The following is a 14,907-nucleotide window of genomic DNA, read 5'->3' as shown; positions in this document are numbered from 1 at the left end:
AAATAAGACTTGTTATCAAGGTTGACTTCTTATCGAGGTTTGCAACATGTGATGTCATTAGGCAACATGTGTTTTAACATGTGATTAGGGGTAAACAATTTCAAGGGGGTTTGAAAAATACCCTCGTTATTAAGGGTTGTTATCGAGGCTCCACTGTATTTTTCAAGTTTCTTTTGTGAGTGAATGGTTAAAATCATGGGTTTTTAATACCTAAGGCAGACCTTTTAATCAATAGCCTAATGACTTGGCATCTGGGTTCAAATCAAGCCTCGCTGTGGATTGACCAGTAACTCTCAGACGTGAACTCGGCTACCGAGCCAAAAGTGAGTTTAACTTATAAAATGTATTATTGTTGAACCACTATAAAGAATTAAACAGTTTTTTACTAGATACATTATACATTTTTGTTGAATCAAACATAAAATAAATTTAGGAAATCACTATCAACAACATTGTGTGATGCACATTTTTTTAAGTTGGCCTAATTTTTATATGTTGTTAGAAAATGTTCAAACTAGTTAGTAATTATCAAAACTTAAGTTAACACTTTAAAATCGCCTCTGAGGCCTATATAGATTGATTCAATAGATTCATTCAAATCAAACTTATCTCAATTTGATTTAGTTTTTTACATAAAATTTCAAATTTATAACCAAATATTTGAGCGGTCTAAAAATTACACTCGTTAAAAAGATATTCCTCTGACATCTGCATTGATCTAACGTAGTCTTTCAGTTTGAGAAGCTGTTTATTTTCAGCACAGTTTTTACCATTGTTCTTGTACATTTTTCTCTCCTCTTCATCCATTTTCCGCCATTTCGCTGCTGCCTGTGCCACTAATACAGAAGTTGTCACTTCTTGATGTGTGATTTTCGCCATAAAGTCTTGTACAAAATTTATGTATGGGTTATTACTTGGTAGGGGAATCTTAAAGTCATTTTGGTCTTGTGAACGGTTTTGAGTATTGGAAGGAGTTGCCAATGATGATCGATCTAATTCAAATTCTGTTTTACTCACAACTGTGCTTATTATATCATCAATTAGATTTGTTTCTTTTTGGTCAAGCTCTGCAGATTCATTCATTTCTATAGGCTCAACGCACAGCTTCAATTCTTGTTGGTTGCTTGTAAAGCTATTCACTAATGTTGCTTCTGAAGAATGCTTGTTGATGTCTTCATTTTGACTACGAGTTGAGTCAAAGTTAGCCGATGCCAGACTGTCAGTATCTATTGTTGAGGTGATGGGATCCAGATCATCATCTAGTAGATGAGTAGAGGATTGAAGACTCTTCTCTGCGAATTCCAAGTCCTTCAAGATAGAGGCAAGCATGTCATCCATTGCTTGAGCTTGAAGAGCGTTTCTTGAAATTGTTTGACTTATTTGAACCTGACAAACGGTTTATATTACAATGTTATTTTTATCATTAGAGGTTACTTGTACCGTTGTACCTTTTTTAAAACTGATCAAATATTTGTTTGCAAATATCACTTTAGTCCTTTGATAAATGTCCAAATTGTTTGAAATAGGCTACTTAGGTTAATGTGTTATTTATTTAATATTGATCTTCTAATAAACATAAATATTTATTTTTTCCTCCTGCAAATTAACAGCTGTTTCAGTCCATCTACAAAATTTTTCTTCAACACTATTCTCAATACCAGAATTTAATTGTGAAAAATCTTTTAGCTACAGGCAGTATTGCATATTTTTTGAAATGTTTTATTACTGTCGTTTATCCTAAATGACAGCTGCTGAATATTTCCATTGTATGATGGTTTATTAAAACATCTAGCTAAACTAGTAAAAAGTATTTAAATTAAAACAATAAATAATTTGTAAACCCATTTAATGAAATAGTAATCTCATCCACTTACAGTATCTGACAGTATCGCCTAAAGACAAGGTACATAATATGGAATAACATCTTTTTATGTAAAAATATGTTTACTATAAAAAATTAATTCTTTGATGATGTTCTGTTAATTTAATTAACAAAAAGTATTTTTAAACGAGTACAAAGGTCTATATGATTAAATGTGTCAATTTCTATTCCAGGAGGGGTCTTGCTCAGTCTGGAGGAGGGGACCAGTTTCTGGAGTCTGTCGCTCATCTGGAAGATATTTCTGTCCTCGATGGTCGCAACTTTCACTCTCAATCTGTCCCTCAGCGCCTTCGAAGGACATCCAGGTGAGTCTCGATAAACTTAAGATAGTGTCAAAAGTGTGTATTATAGGGTCAAAGGTGACCAGTGACCACCTGAATGTGTCGTGCTAAGCACTATTTTTTCCAGATTTTTTTTTCTTCCGCTTAACGATTTTGGTTGGTCATGAAATTAGTTGTTACTGTCTCGTTGGGATTCACACGTTCCTGTAAATAGTTCTCTCTGGCTTGCTAGATTATATTTCCGCATTACATTCTATGACCTTATAATAACTTTATATTTTTATTTTTAGTTATAAGTGGACCTTTATGAGCCCGTTTAACAAAATCATAATCATTGTAATATTTCATGTAACTTCTAAGACGTTAAAGTAATTTAAAATGTTAAAATAACTGTGATATTAGTACAATTGAAGATCAAATATCTGTCAGTGATTGGAAACATTTGAATTGTTCCAAAAATTTTCATTCTTTAGAGTTTGGTTACTATGTCTATGTTCAGACAAAGATGTAAAGTTCAATGTAGTCAGGTTTAAGCAGATTATCAAGAAAATAATTTTTTTTTCTATCTGATAAGGATATCCTGGATTGTTCCTTACCAATGCCTTAAATACTATTTCTGCAATGAATAAAACAAAGAATAGGGTTTACATCACCATAACAAGGATAAATAAAGCTAACAAATTTCATGAGATGGATAGAGTCAATTGCCAATTTATACAATAAGTACAATCTGTATAAGCTATACAGATGTGGGTAAAAATGTATATAAAGCTGGTTTACTCGTTAATGTTCCCCTTGTTTATTTCTAAGCAAAATATGTATGATAAAGTAAACACACTGTTGCTCTGCTTGATTTTATTTGAAAATCCATGCTTGTTTTTTTTTCATTACTGTAGACTCCCTCTTATCCGGACTCCTCGGGACCAAGGCCAGACCGGATAACGGTTTTTCCGGTTAAATCAACGTCCCCAAAAACTTGTTAAAACGGACCGTTTACTGTGATATTCAACTTAAATTTAGGAGAGCATTGTATTTAGACACGTGATCACTGGTCTCAAATCTTTCCCACGAGAACAGTCGTTTCAGTGCCGCCCACTTCCTGTCGATCTAGTCCGGTTAAAACAATGTGCTGATAAAAATTGTCCGGTTATAGAGATGTCATTTCCACCGAGTGTAGTCCGGTTAAACCGATGTCCGGTTAAAAGGTGTCTAGATAAGAGGGAGTCTACTGTACTAAGCTTTTGGTTAACTTATTCTGTATGGTATTAATTAGGTTTCAAGAGTCATCAGTCTGTAAAATGTCACTGTGCAATTACCGGTCTTTCCCTCGGCTATTTACAAATTACAAGCTTTTCTAAGTCTATATAGTACATACACTCTTGTTCAAGTAATGTTATAATATAACCTCATTAATTCACTTAGACTTTTTAGTTTGTATTACTATCAAATTCCTGGTAAGGCAATTTGACAGATTTAATTTAATTTTATGTTTTGAAATTTCTGAAAAACAAGTCAATTAAAAGAAATTTGATTCTTCGTTTTTGTTTTATTTGATAGATGAACTGTGAAATAACAAATTTAAATCTTATCTTAAAAATATATTGTATATACTGACTGATAAAAAACGGGTCAAATAACAATATCAATTAATAAAACTATAAATAAGAAAAAATACTTAAAAAATTTCATGGGTTATAATAACATCTGGAGTATTAACATACATTTAACAAACATATTTGGTCGTAAAAATAAAAGCTGTGTTTTCTTAATAACTAACTGTTAATAGTTGAAAATAACTAAAAACATATTTAACTCTTTTATCTAAACTGGGTTAATAATGTTGATTTCTATTGAGGTATTTATCAATTAGGTTTTAATCTAAAACTGATTTAATATACTGAGAAATTAGGTATTATCATTGAGGGGTCCGAAGTACTTTTGGCTCCATGTGTTGCCTCTTTTATGTTTTATGTTGCTCTCAAAACAATTAAGTATTTTTAATTTGTTTAAATGTATATATATGAATTTCTTTACTAAACTCATACTTGCAACAGGCATAATTTAACTTGTTCTAACATTAAGTTGCAACAGTGAATTTGCAATTATACTTGCTAAGAACAAGATTCTGAGAGAACCTTTGGTTGTATCAAACACTTTACTTCAGAAGTGTTTTTGTTTGTCCCACTCTCAACCAATGGACATTTCTTCTACTCCAGAAGGTATTATAACTTAAGATTCTGTAGAAAGATATAATTTAAGTGAAGTACCACGCTGCCTTGCTTTGGTCAAAGCTGTTGTGTTTTATAGCGTATTTTGTTGAACATTAAAATTTCAACTTTTTAACATCAACCAGTTGTGTTAGCAATAAAAATAGCTTAAGATGTGTTACCAGCTAATTTTACCTGTAGGCTATATGTTCGGTTGTAGTATTACAGGATAGACATTTCTTGTTTGCTTGTAGAATTCAGCCCTCTAGATGCGCATTATACCTTAGAAGTAACATTTGTGCATCCATTTATTTCTTACCTGTTCCGCATGACTTTCAGCCATTCTAGATATTGAACTGTTAATAAATTTCCTTGTTCATCAATCAATTGCGCTTAAACTCACAATGGTTTTCCCAAGCAAGGATGCGGTGATTCTTTTAAATTGGATTCAATGTGTACAACTTAGTTTGGTTCTAGCAGACATAGAAGCATGATTGTCATTGACTGATTTTGAGTATACTAATTAAGTTTCATTAGAAATCATTTACTTGTTAGTAACTCCCTCATTCAGTTAAATTTCAACTTCGGCGAGAATTTGGTAAATTTCATTGTCTTTTCATAAACGTTTTATACGTTAGAACCTCCCTGGTAAAATTGAACACATCAGCTATTCATCTTAAAACAACACAAATTCTAAACAAACCATAATTTTAGGTACCTATTTGGATTTTGTCTTGTAATATTCTTCCTTAGTTTTCATATCTAGTTCCCTCCGTTCCATCTCAACCAAAGTGTTACTGCATGGTAGCCAACTTGTATTTTAATGTATTTTAGTAACTCCTGAGAGCTTGTATTTTAGATTTGAAATTATTTCATTTTGTTAAACAATTAATACTGATAGTTATGATTACACCTACTAGTAAGACAAAATAGCCTGTAGTTAACTTGATTCATAGAGAAAAAGAATTAAATATAGACTGTCAGCCATGCTGTGGTTACCATAGGTTCTGACGCACACCGCTGGGAGCCAGAACCTATGGTAACCGCAGCACGGCTGATGGTCTTATATTTAATTCTATTTTTGTATGATTGAATTTAACATAGTTCCGAACGTTTTGTAATAACTCTGTCAACTGCAAATTACTCCAAGTTTAACAGGTTATTTTTATTCAGGTGGTAGTATAAAGTATAACATGGTCAACAATAATCCAGACAGTTTTTTCCAAGGTATGTTCCGTTTTCATTTAAATCATTCATTCGATCATGTGTGTTGATTGCTTCCCTGTTTCCATCCTCTGGTTTCCATCTAACTAAAATTTGGTTGCATCATTGTAAATATTTATAATTCTAACCTGTTATGAAACATCATAATGAAGTCAGTATTACCAATTAACTCATAAACCTTGTTGGCCATGTTGTTGACGTAAACACTACCGAATTATGTCACTACAGAATTATGTTAGTATCAACTTTCTTTCCCACTTGTGATGGCTGCTTTTTCCCTTAGGCCCAAATTATTTTTGTTCTAAAGTTGCTCACGAGGAACCACTATTGATCAAAAAAAAAAAACAAACAACATTTTGTATTTTAAAGACATGTTTTTTCAACTAATGCCTTTTTTAGGGTTCGAAAAGATTTAAGTGTAGAAAATGTATCATTTAATGGCTTAAATATTATTGTAATAATTTAGTTTAATTTGAGTGTTTTTGTGTTGGCTTGTACCCAGTGCTATCAGAGATGCCAGGACTACTGAATTTATCTTGGTTGTAGTACTGACTGTACAAAGATCACCCAACCAACTAAGACAAACTGAGAATTTATCTATTGTAATGAGTTAATATTTTTAGTAGAGGTTTAATTGTTTTTTATCCCTTTTGCCGTGTCCCTGTGTTTGAAAGTTTGGTTTGTTGGCAACAAAATATATAATACAATGTTTACATTAAGTTCAAGACCAGAATTTAAAATTGATACTGTAATGGGAGGGGTCTGTATACTGTAATACTGTAATACCATTATAAAATATTTTCTGTAAAATATTTTTTCAAAAATGTTTTAAATTATTTTACCTGTGGAATCATTTCATTTTCTTTGTAAAACGAGTGCAAACGGAAATTGATTACAGTGCTCTCCCTGTTGTACGGTACCAGTACTGAATAACTTGTTATGAACTTAAAACATTTTTTTAAACCATTCTTGCACGTCTATTCCATTTTTTGTGTAATCCTATAAATTATTCGTTAACTATTTTTTTTTTTTTTACTCAAACATTTACTTTAGAAAACTTTGTTTTTATTTTACTAACCCAATTGGTATTTCAAAAAAAATATAAATTTTAAACGGACTTTTATCAATTGCAACATTCTATATAACAGCAAAGTTGTGAACAAAAATTAAAAAGTAACACTAAAAGTAATGGTTGTTAATGCAATCTGTTTTGAAAGAAATTATGGTTTTACATTTATTAATTTAGAGCAAGGGAAGACATCTTTTACATTTTTGTTTACTGTGTTAAAACCCTTACTCAACATACTCCATTGGTTCTGAAATAATTTTCTTAGTTCTCATCACAATCTCTGCTCAACTCTGTTACTTGAGAGGTGTTTAAGTGAACAGCCGTACTATGTGATCAATATTATGAGCCTGATTTCTAAATACAAGTTCCAGTTACGAAACCAATTTAGTTTCAACAACTGTCGTTTACAGGTCAGCTAACGCACCCGGGTCTCTTGTTCTTCGGCAAACTGAACGACTCCATCACCAACTACGAGGTGTTCGAGTTGCCAATCTTCATAGGGATGGGAGCTATCGGTGGTGTGCTCGGAGCTGTGTTTGTAGCCATCAACATGCGGATCACCACCTTCCGCATGAAGTGAGTCTTCTAATCTTGTACAAAGTCGGTATATGAGTCGTATTTTGGAGATGATGAGGTGTAGTCTGTATATGGTAATTGGTATAATGATATATGGGTACAATTGTCTGGATAGCCGAGTGGTTATAGTGCTCGCCTTCTAATCTGAAGGTCGCTGTCTCGAATCCATGCGAGATTGTTTCCAGACCCAGATGCCATTTGTCATTGGGTTATGAATTAATGATGTTTTTATATTAAACTAACAAAACTGTTGACATCAGATAGTAACAAGATCCTTTCAAATCGTAAAAAAATGTCACTGGGATAGAAACACAAAAATAATAATAATAATAATAAAAATAAAGATCCAGAACACCACATTGTAAAGTATAGTGAAAAGTTAAATTCCATCATCTAGTTATGTTTTTACTTTCACTGAATTGTGCATTATCGCAATAAATCTTCCACTTCAATTCTCTACACCCTGTCATAATTAAAGTGATATAACAGTCAATGATTTTGTGTTAGCAGAAAAATGAAAACATGGTTTCTCCTTTGTATATTTTATAATTCACTTGTACTCATTTTTTTATTCTCTGTGTTGCTTTGTTACTTTCAAACACAACTGGTTATGAAGGAAAATAAGACCACAATAATATTTGTATTTAGTAAGAAATGTATTTAGAACCAAAATTGCTTTATAACTCATATTGGTGGCAATCCAAGAAGTTTGCAGCACAAACAAGTACACATTGGATACACCAAGGCTTGAAAGTCTTTCAAATCTCAAAAAGTAAAATTAAGTTTTAACTACAATTCAAACTTTCAGTGTGTGTCAAGGCACATAATAAAACCAAATACACTAACATTGTCTTCTCATGACAATCGGTGTGAAAGCATTTTAAAAATCTTCAGAAAGACACCAATGTATCCAATGTGTACCAAGTAAATTATTTTCTTTAGTTAATTTATCTTTCACTATAACATTTTATACTCCACACTACATTTTTCAGTCGAGTTCACATGTTAAATGTTGTGTTTTCAGCGGCCAGCCGCGAAGTGTAAGTTTCCGCCTCTTCCTAACTCGCCTTATCACGCTTTTGATTTAAGTAGACAATATCTGTTGGTCTTATCTTTAACAGTGGCCTTTTCTATAAGATTTAGTCCCTTAGGTGACTTTTGACTTTTTTCTGAGTTCTTTTACCAAATTTAATGCAGTAAATATTTTGGTTTCATTCACTTATTCTGGTGCTAAAGCACAAATATTGCCAGGGTCTTATATTAGCGAATTTCCCTATAGGGAAGTAGCTATTACCGTAGGTCTCATGGTAAGACTTAGGCCCGGGGTCGATTTACTTTTTCATTTTAATGTCCCCAGAGGCCAAAAACACCATTCGTTCAAATTTTTATATATGTATATATATAGATTTATATATATATATATGTGTCCGTGAACACGATAACTTGAGTAATTTTTATCCGATTTTGATGAAATTTGGTTTGAAGGTGTAAGGCGGGATAAACTTGAATGAGTTCGCGATCCAGCATGATCGGACCATGGGAACAGGGTTTAATGGGGGGTTTTATGGGGTAAAAATTGGTTTTTCTCACTTCTTACCCTCAAAACACAAAATTTCCCAATTTTTCTCTAAACCTTCTTAAAGAGCTTAAAAAAACAAACAATTCAGTATATCAAAGTGTTTTTGTACGGTTATTGGTTACGGAGAAAACTAAAAAAATGATAAATTTAAAATTCCCATGTTATTCTTATGGAGAATATTATAAAATGTTGTAGTTTGCTTGTTTATGGATATATTTTGATCAAACTTGGCAAATTTATTTATTTTATAGTAAGCTATCAATATTTTACTAAAAACACACTACTTTATTAGTTTCCTTGTAGCAGCAAACCTAGGTACTCGTTAAACCTAATGTTATTTAAATAGATCAATTGAAAATCAATTCGGCCAAATGGAAATTCGCTAAGACGGCAGGTTTGCTGCGGCGGGGGTATTTTTCTCTTTGAACCTCTCAACTCTTATATAATTAGAACTGATGAACTGACGAATAGTTGTTAGTACTAGGTGTTTTTCAAAACTTCCAAGCAACTCTCAAAAAGTTTGGTTTGATAAATCAAATATACATACCTTAATTAGAATAATGATAAAAATTGAAGTAATGTACATTGTATACGTTCATACTTTGCGATTTTGGAATTAATTACCGTAATTAAACCCTTTATAGGGGGTTGAAAGTCCCAATCATAGTCTTTTAAGATGCTCGTAAGGCAGTGCCATAAATATTTTACCATTTTAAAATCAACCATTATGATTTAAAAATTTTAATACAAACGGTTATGGTAAAATATGTACATCTATTGCTTCAAGAGTGTGACGGTATTTGTTGATAATTTCATTTAGTCAAGCCAAAAGTCATCTCGTGCCAACCCACTCATTTTAAATATTCAAATTACTCGTACACATATAAAAATCACATACCATTTTTAGCACAGTTGAAGTAAACATTTGCGCACCAGTAAAATTGAAATTATACAAAGTAAGATTTCCCCAATAACCCATTAGAACCAGCAGTGCCCTACCTTCAATTTCAAATTGTTCTAAAGCACATATTCATATTGAATTACTTTTTGTGTAAAATATGAAACAGTTTGACATAGTTGATCCATCACAAATAATATGCTGAAATATTTGCCATTTTTACCTAGCTGAAACTGCAATTTATCTTCTATAATTGCATGTTGTAATTTCTACTGTATTTTCTATTCATCCAAACTTTGTAGTTGTTAGTACTTATGGCTTACTACAAATATTTAGCTTACACAATTACTGGTTTTGTTTAGCAATTTTCACAGTGCCTCTAAAATCACAGCTTCCATCTTTATATGGTAAATTTCGATAATTATCAAATCCAGTGTAAAGGCAATTCATGCAAAATCAGTCAATGAAATTAATAGTTTATGTGTTGGGAAAAAATTATAATATATATATATATATATATATATATATATATATGTTTGAATCTATTTACTACTATTTATTTAATACAATTTTAATTTACTCTATGTTTATTTTTATTTAACTCTTGCTCTCTGATCCTTCATGTAGAGTAACATTTTTTTTCAATTACACTAAAGTTATTAGCCTAAATCATATTTCAAGGAGTTTGAATGATCCCCCGTGAACATAACCCAATCCCGCACACAATTCATAAATACAATACTAACATTGGCAACATTATTTACATATAAGCTTTTACACATTTGACGTGTGATCATGAGGTTGGATTGCATTTTATTGATAGTTTCTGAGGTGAACGTGTGCTGTAGGTACATCAAGGTGCGCTACCTTAAGCTGTGTGAAGCGATGCTGGTGGCGTTCCTCACTGCGTCCGCTGGTGCCGCCTCTATATACTTCCTGGACGACTACTGCCATGAGGACACGGAGGAGAGCCTCAAATTCGCAGTGCAGGTGCGTCAGGTTTTGTCTTGTAAGAAGTTATTCACTTTGTACAGTTTCAAGTGGTAGTCAGTTTGATTACGCAAGGGACACAGCCAATGTTTTGTAATTTATTCTGGCTCATTTCACAGGTGTTCTGTCCGAAGGGGACGTATAACGAGTTGAGCTCCTTCTGGTTCCAGCGAGCTGAAGACACACTCCGCTCACTCTTTCACGATCCTAAAGGTGACAATTTTTGCAGACTATTCATTCTATACCATTTAATAAAAATTCTATGGGGGAGCGAGCTGGCATAGTTATGTGCTTCAATACCCAACGTCCCAGGTTAAAACCACAAATCACCAATCGCTTTGGCTGATATTGATATGATATTGACTAGCCTGAAGTAATGTGCAAAACTATTTTGGTTTGAGCTTAGTGTCTTAGAATATAAAGGATGGACACTCTCCTTCGGTCCAATCTCCACTTGATTTTTACCCATAAATATCTAAAATATTTCCCCCACACTGAGTGAGTCAGTGGCTCAGTCAGTAGCGTCGTTGACTTCGGGCCCAAGGCAGCGATGTCGTGGGTTTGGATCTTGGTCACTGCCACTGACATTTATCAGTACAGTTCACCTTTGTACTGTACCGGCTCACTCCTTGCTTTGCTGTAAACGATCCACGCACGGGCGCTTAGTCTATGTGGACGGGCAAATGCAAGGTTAAAAGAGGCCGCCAACCTCTTAAAAAAAAAAATAAATAAAAAAAAAATACTTTGAAATTTAGTTCAAACTTATCTTAGATTAATAATGCTTTTACAACTGTACATCACATTAACCTCTGTTTCCAGGGTCCTACAACGTGGTGCCGCTGATAGTGTTCTTTGTCTTGTACTTCATGATGTCAGTGGTGACGACAGGCCTGAGCGTGTCCGCAGGCGTGTTCGTGCCTGCGCTGCTCTCTGGTGCGGCCTGGGGTCGACTCATAGGCATCGGCATACAGAACTGCTTCCCAGAATCGGTGAGTGACGTTTACACCTTTCCCTTGTACTTGAAATTATATACAGGAAGAATATTTTGAATAACTCCTTTCCGAGGAAATGTTAACTCATGATATTTTGTGATTATAAATTCAATAATCCAGATTTTAATGTGATCGCATCGCAATGATGATCATATACCACGTTTGCTGTAACATGATAATGTCCCAAGACATGGTAAATTTCTCATGGGTAAAAATTAACAGATGGCCTCCACAATCCCTTCAATATCCCAAGGTTCCATCATTTAAATTTTGGCAATAAAAAGGCAATTAGAACAAGGAAAATTCCAAAACTTATGAGTTTAACATTTTTGACCTTAAATACTAAGTTCATTGCCCCTGAAGTCTGCTTCTGCTGTGATTCTTCTTGCTTCCGGCCTAAGCTCCCTAACCTTAATTAATATTACTTTAAAGAAATAGAATATTGATTGATGCATGAATACTTGGACAGAACCGGTATGGATCATACATAAACAAATGAAGTTGCTGGCCCAAATCCTATACTAATAGCATTAACATATGATTTGGACAGTTCCATTTAAGAAATAAAAATAATGTTTACTTTCCAGCAACGTCATTTGTTTATGTTTATGATCCATACCGGCTCTGTTCAAGTATTCGTGGATTGATGTTTAAATCTTGTCAAGATTTGCAGTTGGTGAAGTGGAAGGAGAAAGTTTGAATGAAATGTAAACAATGTTTAAAAATCAAATATGTTGGACATGTTTTCAATCAATGTTTATTTTGCAGAAATTCATTCATTATGGTTGTATTTACATTGTTTAGCTTGTTACCTTTGAGTACACAAGATTGCTGTGCTATTGGTTTATCGTTTACTAATTTCTTACTCTACCATTCTTCCATCATGTACAGGTCACTCCTGGGAGTCTCTGCAGTGTTTGACTCACGGTATCATCAATAAACCAATCATTTGTTGATTAATCAACTTCACTCTAGGTTGATTAATTGCCAGTGTAATGCTCGGCCTCACAGACAATGGCCACGCGTTCACTGCTTTTACTAGCTTTACCTCCTTCAGTGTTTTAGTTTTAGTGGTCATTGCATAGCTTGACATAAAGGCGAATCTGTAATGGGTACCCAAAAAGATGTTTTTGTTATGAGAAGTTTTAAAATGTAGTCAACTAAACATTGGGTACTGAAAAGTAATTTTTCTTTTAAGGTTAATGTTTAAAAACACTTGAGGCGTAAAATTTTTCTGTAAGTGGAAATAACAAAAGCGTCTGCAGATTTTTACGTTATCAGCATATAAACAATATCATTTGTGATCTATCTCCCATTGTCAAAAAATCAAACACATTTTTTATCCAGAATATCTGGATCGATATTCAATTTTTATTTTTAAATCTGGGAACAACTTGCCACCTTCCCCTAGATGTCTAACCCATAGACAACATTGTCCAAAAAATGTCAACATTGTTTAGTTAAGCACTGATAGTGTAGTTAGTGTATCATTCACCTTGTCCATTCCCAAAATTCACTGTGGATACTGAGATAGACGTTTCATTGCTCTTCCAATACCTGTTGTTGTTTAAATTTTGGTATTCCGCCCCAAGAAATTGAGGAATCAATTATCATGGTTTGGTCTTTTTTCATGACTGAATTGGCTTTTTACAGGTATTCTTACTGTATAGTATAACAAATATCACCTGATAGAACTCATGCCTTGATTGAAAAGTTTTGTTTCTTCTATAGTACAGAGTGATTGTAAGAACACAATTTGATATTAAGAAAGTAATAGTAAACATCAGTAGGCCCACACTATGGAGGAGTTTTAGGACGCAAAATAATCACAGACGAACAATATCAATGAAAAATCAATTTCAGTATCCTTAGTCTATAGCTACACTACTGTGATTTAGGTTTAGATTTTCACTTGTGTGAACTTTCTTATATATTAATATAATAATGTAAGAAACACTTTTTTGTGATCATTGATTTAACACTTCCTGGTCAGCATTCATTCTTTTAGCGAATTTCCCTATAGGGAAGTAGCTATTACCGTAGGTGGCACGGTAAGACCTAGACCCGGGACCGATTTACTTTTTCATTTTGATGTCCCCAGAGGCCAAAAACACCATTTGTTCAAATTTTTATATATTTATATATATATAGACTTGTGTGTATATATATATATAGATATACGTCCGTGAACGCGATAACTTGAGTAATTTTTGTCCGATTTTAATGAAATTTGGTTTAAAGGTGTAAAACGGGATAAACTTGAATGAGTTCGCAAACCAGCATGATCGGACCATGGGAACGGGGCTTTACGGGGGGTTTTATGGGGTAATAATTGGGTTTTCTCACTTTTGACCCTCAAAACACAAAATTTCCCAATTTCTCTTTAGACCTTTTTAAAGAGCTTAAAAAAACAAATAGTTTAGTATATAAAAGTATTTTTGTTCGATTGTTAGTAACGGAGAAAATTAAAAAAAATGTAAATTTAAAATTCCCATGTATTCTTATGGAGAATATTGTCAAATGTTGTAGTTTGCTTGTTTATGGATATATTTTGTATTTTGATCAAATTTATTTATTTTGTACTAAGCTATCAATATTTTACAAAAAAACACACTTTATTAGTTTCCTTGTAGCAGCAAACCTAGGTACTCGTTTAACTTAATGTTATTAAAATATATTTTATGGAAAATCAATTAAGACAAATGGAAATTCGCTTAGTCGGCAGGTTTGCTGCAGCGGGGGTATTATGTATATCTTGACATGTTGTCAGAGTATTACAAAACATCGGTTATTTTCATGAATAAAAATTTTTTTTTTAGTTTATGTGGGTACAAGTAAATGGTTGTTTAACCGTATATGTTAACTTTGTTAGACAGGTAAAAAAAATAAAATAGATTTACTTTTCTCTGTCATCCTAAATATGATTGATCATTTAAATTATCTCTAAAAATGGTAATATACTATTACTATTGCATTAATCTGGATGATTTAGTACAATAGTAAATTCAGTGGTAGAATTTTTGATTGTGATTTTTTATTTGTCCTTCATAACTAATTTTTTATTATGAGCAGTTCAGTCCATAGTTGGGTTATAATCTGGTAATTGTTTATTTTACATTGTTGGTTTGAGATTTAATCACCCTGTAAAATTTTTTTTTGTCCTTTTTAACCAGTTCTTGTTGGAATATATATTTTCTTTAGTTTTGACA

The 14,907-nt window shown here is 32.9% G+C and overlaps 1 protein-coding gene across 5 annotated transcripts in view; it reads left to right on the top strand.

The window, feature by feature from the left end:
• LOC129000244 (H(+)/Cl(-) exchange transporter 7-like) overlaps positions 1 to 14,907 on the top strand; it is a 59,994-nt gene that overhangs the window by 32,397 nt on the left and 12,690 nt on the right. For 4 of the 5 annotated variants that reach the window (XR_008491351.1, XM_054427200.1, XM_054427199.1 and 1 more), the window contains 6 exons: positions 2,056 to 2,187; positions 5,544 to 5,597; positions 7,074 to 7,239; positions 10,565 to 10,706; positions 10,826 to 10,919; positions 11,526 to 11,695. Coding sequence is in view for 4 of the 5 variants with exons in the window: in XM_054427200.1 (XP_054283175.1) it covers positions 2,056 to 2,187; positions 5,544 to 5,597; positions 7,074 to 7,239; positions 10,565 to 10,706; positions 10,826 to 10,919; positions 11,526 to 11,695 (758 nt within the window). In the remaining variant the exon portion in view is untranslated. The remainder of the gene's footprint in view (positions 1 to 2,055; positions 2,188 to 5,543; positions 5,598 to 7,073; positions 7,240 to 10,564; positions 10,707 to 10,825; positions 10,920 to 11,525; positions 11,696 to 14,907) is intronic. The other variant, XM_054427202.1, reaches the window with a different exon arrangement.

Source organism: Macrosteles quadrilineatus, unplaced genomic scaffold (assembly GCF_028750875.1).
Source record: "Macrosteles quadrilineatus isolate MER2022 unplaced genomic scaffold, UCM_ALF_1.0 Scaffold_8__2_contigs__length_117827958, whole genome shotgun sequence".
Classification (NCBI taxonomy): Eukaryota; Metazoa; Arthropoda; class Insecta; order Hemiptera; family Cicadellidae; genus Macrosteles; species Macrosteles quadrilineatus.
The sequence above is the reverse complement of the archived record's forward strand: the minus strand, read 5'-3'. Positions and strand labels throughout refer to the sequence as shown.